Source organism: Prionailurus viverrinus, chromosome A2 (assembly GCF_022837055.1).
Source record: "Prionailurus viverrinus isolate Anna chromosome A2, UM_Priviv_1.0, whole genome shotgun sequence".
NCBI lineage: Eukaryota > Metazoa > Chordata > Mammalia > Carnivora > Felidae > Prionailurus > Prionailurus viverrinus.
Window position 1 is genome coordinate 121793561 of NC_062562.1, and position 16514 is coordinate 121810074.

A 16514-nucleotide genomic window follows, 5' to 3' on the forward strand; every position below is an offset into this window, starting at 1 on the left:
CGTGAGGTTGTCTCTCTCTTTCTCCCTCTCCCCTGCTCGTGTACACACTCTCTCTCTCAGATAAAAATTGAATTCAATTTAAAAAACTAGGACTTTGAGAATCTTGTTTGAAAAACTCTTTTAAAATTATAGTAAAATACACATAACACAACGTTTGCCATTGCAGCCATTTTTAGGTGTACGAGGTCAGTGGCATAAGGACATTTACACTACTGTGCACCGCCCCTCCCCCCCGTCTACAGAACTTTTTTGAAGGATTATTTTTTTTTTTTAAACAACACATGATTGCATCTTTAAGGTTTTGCCATCTCATACCAACGTTTTACCCCCAGAAGTACACAAAGACTTTTAGACAGCAGAAAAGCAGTTACCCCCACCAGAACTGCACACATCTATTATTCCCAGGGAACATCCCCAAGGAAACAGTAAATGAAAGAGGGTTATTCCCAGCCCACGGAGTTCTAGGACAACATTAGACGTGGAGGCTTCATTTCGTTAGGTTTCAGGGGACTGGCCGGAAAAGTGAACAGCAGCCTTCTCGGAAGGCCTCAGGTCCCCGGGTTTCTGGAAGGAGGCGTACTGGCGAGGAGGGAAACGATGTGTGGGATTAACGCCTTCCTGCCTCCTCGAGCGCAGACCGCGCCCCCCCTCCGCCAGCCCACCCCTAGGCTCACCTGGTCGCTCTCGATGACAGCGCGTGCCCACTGGTGGGCCTTGTAGAGCTCGTGCCGGCGATCTGGCTTCTCCTGGAACCGAGGCTCCTTTTTGGCAGGGTCGTCGTCCCCAAAACAGGGAGATTGTGCTTTGGGGACAAGTTTCACATCATCCACAAAGATGAAGGGCTTGAATATGGACCTGGAGAGAAAGGAGAGGAGCTTCAGCCCAACTGAGCTTGAGGCGTGAGGACACCAGAGGCTGTCCTTTCATTAGGCCAATGCTTCCTGAGCCAGCTCCCGGCGGCTGGTGGGTGGGGGCCGAGACGGACACAACTGCGTAGTTTAGTAAATATTTTAGTAAAGCTGTCATTTGCCAGCTGCAAGTTCTTCTATGAGCAGCAAGGAGACATCAAAACAGACTTGCTTTGTTCCTGGAAGAACGTTTGGGAGGCCCCTTTCGGCTGTACAAAGTAAGGCGAACAGACACGTGGCGTTTGGAGAAAAGGGTGCAACGGGCCATCCATCTAGGCGGAAAGGCGTCTGCCTTTCTCTACCCTGGGGCAGCACCTGCAATAAGTATAGGAGAGAGGGGACTACAAACACACCCCCAGGTGTACGGGTCGGATCCGGGTTATTTTCTCTCCTCTACGCCGGTGCCCTGGCCACCATGCTTCGAGTGGGTTAGCAGTGAGCTGGGATATTGACTCCTTCAGCCCTGAGGTGGCGGGGCTCGAGGCGGCCAGGGAAGCCCTGCCAGTGTGCCACACAAACACGTTCAGGTGCGCCACGGTCTGAAAAGAACGGGGAACCGGGGACCCTGGCTCCCCGAATTGTGTCCTTGGACCCGGGGCTTCGGCATCACCCTCAGGCCCCCGCCCCCATCCTGCTGAATCAGGATGTGCGTGTCAACAGGGTCCCCGGGGGATTGGCGATAGACCAAGTCTGAGGAGCAGGGCTACAGGGACAACAGGACGGGCTCTTCCCCCATCTGAAGCGCCCCCCCACCCCCCACCGCCCCACGCCCGCTCTCTGGAGGTAGAATGTTCTATGAAACTTCTCGTAAGCCAACATGGTAAAGAGCAAAGAAGCAGTTACCATTTCATAAGAGCGAGAAGCCTCTTGGGATTTCTTTCGGTTAGTGAAAACAGGTACTGTACTAACGCACGTCTTTTGTAAAAGGGGCGTGGCAGAAAAAGAACTTGCGGATAGCGGGGGAGATCTGTCATGAGAAGTAACCTCTTAGGTTAGTTCCCTGAGGAGGTCACGGGAAAGAGGGCTCAAGAGAGTCAAGACACCGAACTCACTCTGCAAGACCGGGCTCAGGCTAAGTTGATTTGATTATTACAAGCAGCGAGACCTTCATACTCCAAGCTGGGGAAGTGGGGTGGGTCCGGTTAAGGATGGGCGCCAGGTACCCTGTTCATGGACCCTCCCTCCCCAGGACATGGGGGGGGCTGCCTTTCATAGAGGGACCACGAAGTGCCACCTCCTACAGCCTTTTGAACATCCATGGGTCGTTGGCCCTTCTACTGAATGCTCAATACAATGCTGCATTATCCAATTAGTCATTCAGTTTGATTCTGCAAAAGGGCTGCAGGGTGAGGGGTCCCAGGAAAAGGGTAACAGACGGGGAAGGGTGGGGAAGCGGGAGGAAAACAGGGGGGAGCAAAGAGTCCGGCACAGACATGGCTTCTGGGGCCTTCTGGTCTCTTACAACACAGCGGCCTCACAGGAGGCAAGCATCCCATCCTTCAGGACCCGAAAGCACAAGGGGTTCCTGAAAAGTCGGTGCCCATCGTGCCGCCTGCCAGCAGGCGTTAATCTGCAGCCTCCTGGCCCGGCGCAGAGACCCTTCTGTGGGACCCTGGCTCTGAGGCTCCTGCTGTGCAGCCCCAAGCCCGCACAGTTCACGTCCTCTGGGCCGCAGGGTCTGTGCCGTGGCCAGAAAGGGTCAGAGTCGTGACCTCCGCAGGCTTACGCTGGGCAATGAGGTGGCCAGGCTCAGTCACCGGGAGGGCGTTACTTTACATCTCAGGACCATTCTGACACGGTGGCCCCGTGGGCGAGAACCACGGTTCTGGGGGGCCAGGAGGGGCACAGTCTGGTATCACTCGTCGGGCTGAGCACGGATCCCAGATCTGCCTGACTCAGGGCACTGGGCTGGGCCTCAGAATGAGGGTATGCGACTCCTCTCTACTCTGACCAGCTGTGGGGGCACTCGTGCTCCCTGTCTCTGACTGGGACTAAAATGATCTCGAAGTTCCCTTCCAGGTTCCAAACCTACAAATTTCTATTTGTATGTCATGCAGTTCATGAACTTGTGACTCTGACTTCAAGATGTTCATGCTGGGGCGCTTGGATGGCTCAGTCGGTTGAGCGTCTGACTTTGGCTCAGGTCACGATCTTACGGTTCGTGAGTTCGAGCCCCGCATTGGGCTCGTTGCTGTCAACACAGAGCCTGCTTCAGATCCTCTGTCCATTTCTCTCTCTCTCTGCCTCTCCCCTGCGCTCTCTCTCTCTCTCTCTCTCTCGGATCCTCTGTCCACCTCTCTCTCTCTCTGGCCCTCCCCTGCGCGCTCTCTCTCTCTCTCAAAAATAAACATTAAAAACAAGAAGTTCATGCTAAGCACAGTCATGGTCTTTTGCATCCAATACATAGGATAACAGGGTAGTAAAAATCAGAACATTCCAGTTGATGGAATTGCCAACCCACTCCACCTCAATAAAGGTGCCCAGTGGCTTTTCTAAAGCAAGAAAGTACCGTATGTTTACTAGTTATCCCATCTATCAGTTTTCTTTCTCAAAATAAATAATAAATACGATGGGATTCCCATAATACTCTAATGCAGCCAAAGCACTCCAAGGATTTTTCCCCCAAAGTCTGTAAGGAAGTCAGCACCCTCAACTGCTACAAACATGAAGCATAGATTTGTCAAGTGGTTAAAGGGAGAGTTTTTGAGACTGAATAAATAAAAACTACTGTTGATAACAAATTGCAATAACACTAATAATTATTTAAACCTGAATGTGGGAATTATAATTCAGGGTTTATTTGTGCCTATGTATCCAAAAAAAGCAGAATGTGGGTAACTCAGTGGTTCCCAAACCTTGTGATTTCTCGCCAAGCCTTATAAAAAATCACACGAGCAATACAAATAGGTGAGGAGAATTTCTGACATTTTCCCACACTTAAAGTTCAGATCGAGGGGGGTGCCTGGGTGGCTCAGGGGGTTAAGCGTGCAACTTCGTTTCAGGTCATGTTTTACAGTTCGTGAGTTTGAGCCCTGCATCGGGCTCTGTACTGGTGGTTCGGCACTTGCTTGAGATTCTTTCTCTCTCCGTCTCTCTCTCTCTTCCCCTTCTCTACTTTCTCTCTCTCTCAAAAATAAATAAACTTTTTTTTTTTTTTAAGCCCAGATGGTAGCTTCTTAAATGCCACTTCATCAAATGTATGCTAAGTAACGACCCGGACATTAAATGACTTGACCAAGGTCACATATCCAGCCAGCGGCAAAGCTGAAACTGTCATCTGAGTCACAAGGCACACCCCTCCCAGGCCACCGGGACAGGGCAGGGCACACTTTGTCACACTTGTGGAACCCTCCCAGAGTGTCCCAGGGATGGCCCTGATGTGAGGCACACCTGAGAGGGCTCCAGAAAGCCGGTTCAAAGAAGCCTCCTAACCCGGAATTCACCCCGGGTCACTCGGCCCCTGCATTGTGTGCCGTGACACGAACACAGGATAACAGGCCCAAAAGGGGAAAGTGCTTCCAGCGGCAAAGCGTCTCCCATCAGCTGGTTAATGAGGAGGTTTAAGGCCGGCTGAGCGACTCTACAGGGACAATCCACCGTCAGGAGGGACAATTAAACAAAGGAAGCCATGAGCAACATAAAGGAAACCATATGACCACGACCCTCAGCTCTCCCTGAGACAAATCTAAGGCACAGTCTGATGACAGGGACCAGAGCGTGGTCTCCCACGCTCTGTCTCGGAAGTCTGCAGAATCTTAGCCTTCGAGCCCAGAGACCAGCTCCCTGGGAGGCGTCCTGGCCTCATCTGTCCCTTTTGTCTTCCAGAATTTTGTGACGCACGCGCCGACCCAGGGTAAAAAACGTTTCCCTGTCATTTGTTTTCTCATTTGGCAAGAAAGCATAATTACCATGGAAACCCCTGACGTTTTATAGCGTGTCATAACTTTCAAAGCACTTGCATTCAGTTCTCCTAGCACCCCTATTTTTCTATTCGTTCACTTTTCTATTCTATCCATTCAACACGCAAATACGTGTTGAGTAATGATTGAGTACCCGTTACCACTCTAGGTACTAGGGATACAGCAATGAACAAGGCAGGGAAAACATTTCCATCCCATTTTACAGATGAGAAGACTGAGGCTCACGGCAGCTAAGTGTTGGGTCCAAAGGCATATTCCTAGTAAGTGGCAGATGGAGAACTAAATTCAGGTCTTCTAAACTGAGGTCAGTTTTCCGCCCACGACCTCACACCATTATATTAACCTTCTGTTGGTTCTTCATACACACTGTGCAGAAAAATAAAAGCCTTTTGGTGCTTTGGGATTTTATCATCAGTGGCCAGCCGGCACTTCTGACCTCAAATACGGCTCTATCCTTAGGAAGGTGCAGAAACTCCCCAAGCCACTCAGCCAGGCTCATCCCGTGCCCTGGAGTCCCCCAGATCCACTGAGGGGAGTCTGGCACAGAGCGGGGCAGCAAAAGGCTCCTGCGTGGGTGAATCTGCTAAACGTTCAACCAGGCTCAAAATAACCCACAATAACCAGTTTTCTCTCAATTGCAGGTGTCTCTTGAATGGGTCGCTCCAGCTTTACTGTCGGTCACTTTAATCACACGATCTCAGCCGCATCTGGCTGAGGGCAGGACCTATCAGCGAAGGGCCTTTCTATTTTAAAGGGAAAGAGAACTCGTACATTTGGGGCATGGGATGAGCTTCGGGCTGGATCCAGATGCTCTGGAAGGTTGTGAGGTCAAAGGGCAGGAGAGAGGAGGAATCTGGTGCTGTACGCATTCAGAGTGAAATTGACGGGGGTGCTATTTCACACGGGGCCCTCACCTCTGGGTACGTCTCTGCTGGTTGTTCCCTGAACAGCACCAGGGATCGTATTTACCTATGCGGCCGCGTCTAACGTTTGTCAAGTGTTATCTCCACCAACAGACAGGCCGCTCGTCACTACATTTGAATTAACCAGATGAGACAGTCTCAGTTGACTCAGCTTCGCCTCTCAAACTTAGCACACTGGGAGAAGAGAAGCACACACACACACACACACACACACACACCAGGTCCCCTGCAACTCCCCAGCTATTTGCCGCTAGTTAAATTAGGCCCAACGTCCCTTTTCCTAGAATTTCTTCCCTATTTTCTGTTTCCTGGGCCGAAGTCCACAGCCTCATACGATGAGAGAAATGGGTTGGGACACAGCCTTCTAATACTTAAAATGGAAAAGTTTTTTAATTTTCTCCCCCTCTTGGTTTCTCCATCCTGTACCCCGAGTGGGCTTTCTGTGGGCTTTCTCAGATGTGGGGGCCTCTTGGCGATGTGCCGGTTTGGCAACCGTATCTGAAAAAGTAAGCCCCGATCCATGGCGTCTGCCGGCTTCTGTGGTGTGAATGTGCCCACTGTGACCCGTGTCACGTTACCAGTGTGACGTCACTGAACACAGGGTTGGGAAGAGACGCACCTGCTCGGCTCTCACGGGCTCCAGGACCCCGAACTTCACAGTCTCAATGTGCTAAGGTCCCTCTCTCCCCTCTCCCTCTCCAATTCTTCACATCAGTGAGGCTTTGGCAAGTGCCAGCTTCCACGAAGGAAATGGCTTCCAAAGGTCAGAACCAGAGCACTGAAGTCAGTCGCTGTCACCACGTGGATAACTGAGGCACCAGCTGACTCAACGGAATATTAATAGGACAGAATCTGCCTCCTCAATAAAATTAATTAAAGGTCTTTTGCATCTCCCTCTTTAGCTCTCAAACTCTGACTTTTGCACCTCCATCCAGCCCTCAAACTTGCACAGAACCCAGTCCATCCTGGAAGGGGCGGAGAAAGAGGAAAAGAGAGCACGAGAACAAGTTATTTCCAGAGAAGGATCTGTAATGAGTCCACCGAGCAAAGGGCAGAGACGTGTCGAAGCAGACAGAGCAACAGTCAGATGGTGTCCTTTGGTTCCGAACATTAATTGGGAGGGATAAAGAACACAGTCCCGCTCTTAAATCATAATCTTTCGCGAGCCCCCTGCTTTGAAATGATTTCCTGAAAACATCTCTCTACTGTTTCCAGCGTCAGCAGAAGCCAGCTAAAATTTCCCCCATTTACTACCTAAAAACCCAAGAGGAGGTAATTATGCTTCCTGCTGACAAAATAGAAAATGTTAAACATGCCCAATTACAGAGAAACACTGAAATGGTGAATAGGAGAAAAGCTTCTGTGACAGTTCTAACAGTCACAGTAGGAAACGCAGCTCCCTTAGCCCTGAAAGATAAAAAATGAATGCCTTAATCTTCTTTAAGGTCTTTTCAATTAATTTAACCATGAATAACTTTCTTTTAAAATTACTTGAAATCTTCCAGATTAAATATAAGCAGGCTATTTCCCAGCCCATTTTTAGGACCGTACTGGGCCATGCACTTCAGTCTAGGAAATGGCATTCCTTTGTGTTAGTGTTCTGGCCTCACACAGCCCTGTCTTCTAAGCACAGCAGGGGCCGGTGCCTGAGACGTGAGGAGCAAGGCAGGTACTTCAGGCCTTCCTCAGCTCAACCCACTCCTTCAAAGGCTCCTGCCCGCTAAAGAACACGGCAGGGCATTCTAGTCACTCTACAGAAGGGCTCTAAGTGCCCACGTGTACCCCTGTGGTGCGGCACAGAGCGCTCCCAAGAGGCAGCTGAGCCACCAGCGTTCGCGGCAAGCTAAGTCGGAGTCCATGAAGGGAGGTTCAGACAACAGGGAGAGGAAGGACGCGCCCCAGAGCTGGTGGACGGACAAGAGGGCGGGAGCAGGGCCATCCATGAGACCAAGCATCCAGAGCTTCGAGATAAGGTCAAAAGGAAGCAGCCGGGGTCAACCAGGAGCGCACCCCGGGAGGTCGACCGGAATACCATGGAGAGGAGGTTCACTGTGGGAGGCCATGAGAGGGTGGCCAGGCTTGTTTACTGGAGGAGTGGGGGGTGGGGGTGGCGGGGAGAGGAGAGATGGAAACATAATCTACAACAGGGTACCGTTTCATGGCTCTCTGCATGTGTCCATGCTGTCTCTCTACCCAAAATGTCATTCCTGCTTTTCATTCCTAACAAACTCTTCCTCTTCCCACAATGCCCGGCGCTCAAGAGATCCTTCCTCAGTGAAGCGTGCTCCTTCATCATCTCCTCCAAGCCACCTGTTACCTTACATACACTTCATCCCCAATACCCAATAAGCATGATATCTGGTATACAGTAGGTGCTTCATACATGCTTGTTGAATGAATACATGAGTGGACGAAAAACTAGGAATAGCTTATACTGAATTTAATAGTCAGGTCCCGCTAAAAGGATCTACTGATATTGGCAGTAGTTTAAAAGTTAAGTCCGACAGGTCAAGAGAGGTACTCGGCTTTTCCCGAGTCATCTAAGAAACCATCCCTAGCTAGACACCATCATTGTCTTCTATTCCTGAAACAGTAAGAGGAGAATAAATATGTTTAGCTGAAAAGGGAATGAAATGGAACAGCTGCAGATTTCCTGATAGCAGTCAAAGATCTGACACCCGATATACAAACAATGATGAGTGTTTTCAGCCAAGAGAACCCCTAAAAAATACCACCGAAACTATCAGAATAGGGCATCTTCATGGTTTTCCAGGCTGAGGGTCAGTCTTAACCTGACACATTCGTAAGCCCACCTTAAAGATTCTGATACAACAGGTTTGGGTCAAGGCACCTGTATTTTTCAAAAACTCCCCCAAGTGCTTCTGATAATGAACTGAATTAGAAACCACTGGAAAGCTGTGTCTAAGCCACTGATGCCATGACTTGCAGCGTATATGACCGAACGTTACCAGGGAGTGGGGCTGCTGTCTGCCTGGCAAATCAGAGATAGTCTTAATAAAAGAAAAGTTAAGCCTACTGTCTATTTACTTGGATTATCTCATTTAATCCTCCCAACAAGCATACGAAGTAGGAGCTGACATTATCCCCAGGACCCCTGGTCTGTACAGCATACTGAAGCTTACAGAGGTTAAGTAACTTACCAGCCACTCAGTGAGAGAGATGGAACTCAAAATCCTGACAGGTGATTCTAGAGGCTGTGTTCTTAAACACTGGGCAGTACAATGCCTTTGCTGAACGTAGGCAGAAAGCAACTCCCTAAAACACAATGTCTTACAAAGTGGTCAGTGCCCGGAGGTGCCTGGTGGCTCAGTCGGTTAAGCGTCCGACTTTGGCTCAGGTCATGACCTCGCAGTTCATGAGTTCGAGCCCCGCGTCGGGCTCTGTGCTGACAGCTCGGAGCCTGGAGCCTGCTTCGGATTCTGTGTCTCCCTCTCTCTCTGCCCCTCCCCTGCTCATGCTCTGTCTCTCTCTGTCTCAGAAATAAATAAAACATTAAAAGAAAGAAAGAAAGAAAGAAAGAAAGAAAGAAAGTGGTCAGTGCCCTTGACGTTGCCTCAATCTGCATTGCCTCTGGGCTATTTTGTCCTCTAACTTACAGGAACTGATTGTTTTGATCAATCTTGGGCATTCCTGCATCTGTCTCACTGTGTGTTATGTATGTTTGCATCCCTCATGCATGTTTGCACAACGCCTGGCCCATGATATCAACTCAATAAATATCGGTTGAATTTAAACCAATTTGATTTCACGGATGTCATAAAAATGATATGACTCCAGCCAAGAACTCCCCTTTGTCAAAGCTCTTTGTGCTGCATTGGCCACGTTGGGGCCAACTGAAAAATGTGACTCGGCTATAGAAAAGAGAGGTACAGGGACGCAGCGCGGGCGCATTGGATGAGCTTTCGAGGAGCACATACTTCCTGCCAGCACAACTGTGTCTCAAACAAACCTGGAAGGATCTGGGGTCCCAGTGAAGTAGTGAATGCACGGCGAGCTTCTATTCTGAGGCAGAACAGACACTACACTGGCTGTGGTGAGGAAGGACTCGGAATCTATACAGACTCCACTGGCTTTGTCCCGTAAGATGTCAATCATAGTCTGCACAGTGATGCTTTCTGTAAAGAAAAAAAAAAAAGAGAAAAAGAGAGAGAAGCTTTAATAGCGGCAAGTTGTTAACCAAAATCCATTTTTTCCTTTTCTTCTCAGTTACAGAACCCTGGACTATAACTGCCCAGCTACAGACTATATTTCCCAGCTTCCCTTGTGGCTCGGGCGGGGTCACATGATAAATCCTGACCAGTGGGAGAAGAAATGCTACGTGCAACTTCCTCGTCACCTCCATACAAGGGACGGTTCGCCCTTCACTTTGTTTGCCCCTCTTTCTGCTGCCCAGGACATGCCCGCAAGTCGGACCACAGGTGGAAGTCAAACGTCGCGTGTGGCTGTCCTCTGGTGCCGGGTAACCCACCAGCCCTGGACTGGCCATATACATCTAGACCATAACACGGGAGAAAAATAAGCTTCCATTTTCTTGAAGCCATATTATTTTGGAGTCTCTTTGTGCTAAGTAGCACTTAGCAATTTCTCAACCAGTACAGTATGCAACAGAACGATATCCATAGGAAAGTATGTGCGATCTATGCACAATCCACTAAGCAAGTTCTCTCATACACACTTGCTGGCTACAGTCAGCACTGTATGTGGAGAATGACCTCTCTGCAGTGGGAAAGAGACACACAGAGAAACATGCAGAACATTCACAGCCATTTTGAGTACCGGCTCTGACTTTAGATAAATGCGTAAACAACTCCTTGGCTACAAAGGACCCCGGTTTTACGTTTTCTCCCTCTGATCATGATTCGTTAAAACACTATTCTTTCCGTCTATGTTCACAGAGATGGAATCAAAGCGTCACACAAAGAAGAGGTGCCTTAAACTTCACTAACACAACTCACGTCCTCTTTGTACATTTCCAATTGTAATATGCCATACCTAAAAGGATTAATAAAGCCTTGATTTCTTCAACTACCCGGTGTTAAACATTTTTCATTGTCTTACGAATGAGTTTATTGATTTAAATCAGGACCCAGTCGGTTGATAACAGCTGAAATCTTTTTGAATCTCTGCCTCTCACTTTATCCCCTTGCATTTAAAAAAAAATTTTTTTTTAATGTTTTATTTATTTCTGAGACAGAGAGAGACAGAGCATGAGCAGGGGAGGGGCAGAGAGAGAGAGAGAGAGACACAGAATCCGAAACAGGCTCCAGGCTCTGAGCTGTCAGCACAGAGCCCGACGCGGGGCTTGAACTCACAGACCACGAGATCATGACCTGAGCCGAAGTCGGAAGCTCAACCGACTGAGCCACCCAGGTGCCCCTATCCCCTTGCATTTTATTTGTGGGGCCATTTCTCCTACAGAGTTTCCCACAGTCTGCACTTTGCAGACAGCAGCCCCTGGTGTTACTTAGTATGTCCTCCCATCCTCTGCATTTCCTGTAAACCCGTAGCTAGGTCCAGAGGCTTCATCAGATTTAGATTTGATGTTCTGGCAAGACTGCTTCATACATGGTATTATATACTTTTATCAAGCTGGGTTTGTTTTTTTGTTAACTTTTGGAGTTTTTTTTTTTTTTGAAGTTCCCATTTTATTTTATTTTTTAACGTTTATTTATTTTTGAGACAGAGAGAGACAGAGCATGAATGGGGGAGGGGCAGAGAGAGAGGGAGACACAGAATCCGAAGCAGGCTCCAGGCTCTGAGCCATCAGCCCAGAGCCCGACGTGGGGCTCGAACTCATGGACCTCAAGATCATGACCTGAGCTGAAGTCGGACGCTTAACCGACTGAGCCACCCAGGCGTCCCATGAAGTTCCCATTTTAAAATGGATCACTGTCCTACCTTCCTACCCTTAATACATTAAGTTCTACAGCCAAAGTTGTGACGTGTTCTTCTACGTTAAGCATCGGCAAACTTTTTCTTAAAGAACCAGACAGTAAATATTTCAGGCTTATGGGGCCCACCACCTTGCTGTAACCTACCTGTCGCAACTCTGCAACTGTGCCAATATGGCATGGAAGCAGTCATAACCAGCACCTAGATAAATGCGCACGGCTGTGTTCCAGTAAAATTTTATTTGCAAAATAGGGGATTGCCAGCAAGTCCCAGTCTGTTGGCCCCTGTTCTAAATGATCACAGGTCTAACTCACAAAACGCATGTATCACTGGCAACTATAAAATGTGGCCTCAGTGGTTTACTTGGAAGGGTTTCCGCTCTGTGCTCGGGCACAGAAGTAATAAGCTATCCAGTCACCACGTTTGCCTCAACATGGATTCTGATTAAGTCAACAGCTAGGTGCGAGATAGAGGGTTCGGGAAGAGAATTCAGAACAGCAGTTCCAAGTCAACAAATGTTCACGGAGCAAAAGACTATAATGGACACCACGAGGGGATCCCAGTATGAGTGAAAGATAGCGCCCTGCCCTCCAGGCTCAGCAGGCCACTGAGAAAGGAAAATACAGGAAGACAAGGCAATGAGTGAAATACACAAACGCTGAGGTAGAAGGAAGGCTACAGTAAGTTGTCACGAAGACAAGTACAATGACTTGAATCAGAAGGAGGAAAAACCTCGTGGATGAGGAAGCGTCCTGTAACAATAGATATACATCATCCTGCCTGCACATCAGGGACATCAACACAAGTTCGTCTCTATGTACAAGGTCCGTTCTCATTTCCACCTCCTTGCTCACCCCCCGAAGTTCAGACAAGTTCTCTGAAACACAGCTGCAAGACAACAGGTATGAGAGGGAGAATCATAAGGGATATACTAACTCACCTTCTTTCTTTTCTAAGCTGTCTTTGCCTGCACAGCAGTCTAGGTGGTCATCAGCTGGAGAAAAAACTTCGGAAAAATTGAACTCGTCCTCTCCCGTCCACCAGCCTTGACTCTGAGCATAACTCCTGAGCTCAGGATGCTGCGCGTCTATCTTAGTGGTGAGCGAAAGCTGATTGCAAATACACTTCACTCCCTCTGTAGAGAGTGCAAAGTCCGGTTAGCTGGAAAGATACTTAGAAGGACTTAATCAAGAAATGGAAATTTACAGCGAATCCCTTCTCTGCAATTTGACTTTAGAGAGAGGAAATGACTATTTTTGAAGAGAGAAACACAATCCTTGGTCCTCTTGTAAGAAGACCTCCCAGAAGGTTTGACCAGTCCTGACCGGGCACTACCACATTTTAAAGGAGCAATGGTCGCTGGATCTAAAACTCACACTCAGAAGGAAACCTGTGCAGCTCTCATTAGGGCTAAATAAACCCCAGGCATCTATTAACCATAGGAAAAATGAAAGGTTTCTTGAAAGAGACATGACACGACTTACAAGACTTATGAACATCACAACTATAGCCCTGCTTCTTCCCCAGTTTAGGCTTCCTCCACTTGAAGGAACACTTTACGCCTCCACCCTCTGCCCAAGTAACATCACTTTTGGAAAATACAAAGATGGCACCTCTTCATTCAGCTTTTTTTTTTTTCGGGTCCCAACATTTAGAAAAACACAGCGGCACTGATAATGAATTGTTTTAAAAGAATGGAATGTACCTGCGAATATACGTCTCTGAGGATATCAGTATGAGTGTGTGTGTGTGTGTGTGTGTGTGTGTGTGTGTGTACATGCGTGTACGTGTATATGAGTGCAGAAATTCTATGGGAATTTTTTTCTCATAAAAATATAAGTGCAGCTAAAAGAGTCTAGAGTCGGGAGCGCATGAATGCTGAGTGCACTCCAGCTTGATGAAACTCCCCTATCGGCTGGCAGGCTTCCTGTGGCTTCTTCCAAAGCCTCAGCTGCAAATACACTGAGGATGACTTCATTCTTCAAGATGCTGTCTAGAACACTAAGAAGTTATAAGTTGTAGCTCAAAAGAGGCCATCCGTACTTGCTGCTTCCAGAGAGCGTGCTGATCTTTTAAAAATTCTTGGGAGAATGAAGTAGAGAGAGAGATCAAACCACAAGCTGCAAGCCTTTACTGCCTAAAAACCAGTTTCTAGAGACAAGGTCAGTGCGGGACAGGGTTCTTCCAGTATGTTCTGCTCCACTGATTTGTTCTTCCAAAATAAGTATTCCTAGCTGATGGGCATTGGCCTTCTGCCGCTCATCTTTTCAGAGGACAACACAAGAATAAAACTACTTAAAAAAAATTAAAAATAAAAAGGAGCTTTGGCCTAAAAAGGGGCTTTTGGCATTCTTCATGCTAAGCTACCCACAAAAATCCTGTGAGCAACGCCACAGATATTATTTTCCTAAAGGGCTGATTTATAATGTATGTTTGCTTTCGGGGCGCCCAGGTGGCTCAGTAGGTTAAGCGTCCGACTCTTGATTTCGGCCCAGGTCATGATCTCACGCTTCATGATCAAGTTCTGAGTCAGGCTCTGTGCTGACTGTGCAGAGCCCGCTTGGGATTCTCTCTCTCCCTCTGTCCACTCCCCCCCCCGCCCGCCCCCCCCACCCCCGCAACTCGCTGTCTCTCTCTCTCTTTCTCTCAAAAGTACGGAAATAAACATTAAAAATAATATATGTTTGCGCCCAAGAATGTTAGCATTCAAGGCCTAGTTTCATCAAGTCCTATTGCAATCACACTGCTGCTGGGATCAGAGGACATGAGATCAATGAGTCCAAGGAATGAATGGCTGAGCTTTTATTTCAATGTTTCGTGAAAACACGCATTTTGAGGAGATGGGTTTTTTAAGCTGCATCTTGAAGAGAAACTGAGCTTCTGAAATGCAGGTCTAGATCAAAAAGTTTTAAGTTCTATTTAAAAGCAATATATGACTGCTTTTTCAGCATGGACCACTAGCCCTCCTGCCGGAAACATTGGAGAGTAAGGCTTCAGCTTAGAACTTTTTTGATAAAAAAGTTTAAAGTTCTTGCACTGCAGCAGGCTCAGTGATCCAGCAGCCACACCGGCTGTCTCAGTCCTGTAAGTGCCATAGGGATGGGGCACAGGCACCAGGAGGTATATGCTGGGCACAGGGGGGTGAAGAAACTCTCTGAGACTGTTGCAAGGGTGCCACCAGCCCATTCGGTGCCCTTGTGAGAATGCGAAGAAGCCACCCTCCTCCAGGCAAGCGCCGTAAGCCAGCCACATAGAGCATCCAACACACCCCTCGTCCACAGAAACCCTCATCACTGCACTGACTCAGGCCACAGAAGACCTTGACTCTCAACTATCGCAGTAGATCTGCTGCTTCTAACTCAGGTCAGCTTTGGTTCCAATCACCCCTTAGGTAGGCCTGGAAAACAGGTTTCATCCCTACCATCACTTCTGAGGAACTGGAAGAGACTTCCTGACAAATTCAGTTGAGAAACTGAAGCCCAAGTTTAGGTTCAACCCGAGAAGAGGGTGGCGAGCCACTAGCCGCGTGTGCCGTGGGCACAGGAGGGGAGAAATGGCGGCACACCGTCTAGGTACTTGTCATCCAGTCCTGAGGAGCGTCAGGGGGGCTTCACTGGCCGATTCTCTCCTAGAATTCCTTCATCCTCTCGGAAACCCTTTAACCCATGCTGGGACCTCATCCTGTCTCCAATATGAGGCTGCTAAGTGATAAGACAGGACAACCACAACCCCCTCTAACATCTCCTTCCTCGGAACTGTCTCAGAACAAAGTGCTGCAGGGAGCACAGAGCCACAACTGCGTGGGCACAAGATCCTTCCGAATGGATCCCCTAGGCCTCTGCTCTTCTAGAAACACTGTCTCACAGAGAAATGAGCTTGTCCCAGAGGCAGTCCACGGTCCTCACACAGATCCAAACGCCTCTTTTCGAGGAACATTCCAAGTGTGAGGAGCCACAGGGCTACGGGTGATGAGGGGCAGCTCCCTGTTGTAGGGGTTCACTCACTGAATGGAATGGGATAATCACCATTCCTTTGGCCAAGTCACAGAGTAACCATTTGGGTCACGAAACGGCCGGTAGCCACAGCCGGGTCCTGCCCAGAAAGCAAGCGGAAAATAAGAAATGTCACGAGCGTGTCTCCCAAGTGTTGACACCTCTGCAGCCCAGGTTCTTTCTAGAAGCAGAGCCCAGAAGTGAGGATACGGCACAGAGGGGGTCTGCCGCACCAGAGTGACTCCTACGCGTCCAGGCAGCATCCGCCTGAGCCTCTCTTGCCCTCGAAGCCCACCCCCCCCCCACCGCCCGTCCACACCGCTCACCTGTGATCTGCTCAGCAGCCCAGTACTTCCCCACGGTCTCCAGCACCCAGGCTTCCTCGCGATCCACAATCAGATACGCGCTTTGGAAGCTGTGGCAGGCGTGTGCATCTTCGTAATAATTGCCACCCTGTCCGTGTTCCTCCAACAAGGCGACGATGACATCCAAGGCTTCTTTGGCTGTTGTCCCTCTTTCCAAACCAAGCCTGAAGTAAGAAGACCGGAAGTCTCCCTCAGTCCTTTCGTACGCTATGGTTCTCACCACAGTAACCAAAGCCTGGGGTGCAGCTGAGTTATGAAGCACGCCGTCACGTGTAAATGTATGAAATATGCAGGCCGATCCGCAGATTCACGGCACTTGAGCTCAGAATGCGTCTCTCACGCATTCGGTTCCAAATCGTGGGGGTGTTTTCTGTCTTTGGGCACCCCCCCATCCCCCCCACACACACACACACAAACAGAAGACTCAGGAACCCAGTGGCTTCTCCCTCGTGAAAGGCAGCTCAGCCAACGCTCTGTTTCTTTTCTGATTCTG

At 48.8% G+C, this 16514-nt stretch overlaps 1 protein-coding gene across 3 annotated transcripts in view; it reads right to left on the reverse strand.

The window, feature by feature from the left end:
- SCRN1 (secernin 1) overlaps positions 1-16514 on the reverse strand; it is a 65071-nt gene that overhangs the window by 5974 nt on the left and 42583 nt on the right. For all 3 annotated transcript variants that reach the window (XM_047850417.1, XM_047850419.1, XM_047850416.1), the window contains exons 4-7: positions 15983-16185; positions 12605-12799; positions 9722-9887; positions 675-855 (exon numbers count right to left, since the gene is read on the reverse strand). In XM_047850417.1, coding sequence (XP_047706373.1) covers positions 675-855; positions 9722-9887; positions 12605-12799; positions 15983-16185 — 745 coding nt within the window. The remainder of the gene's footprint in view (positions 1-674; positions 856-9721; positions 9888-12604; positions 12800-15982; positions 16186-16514) is intronic.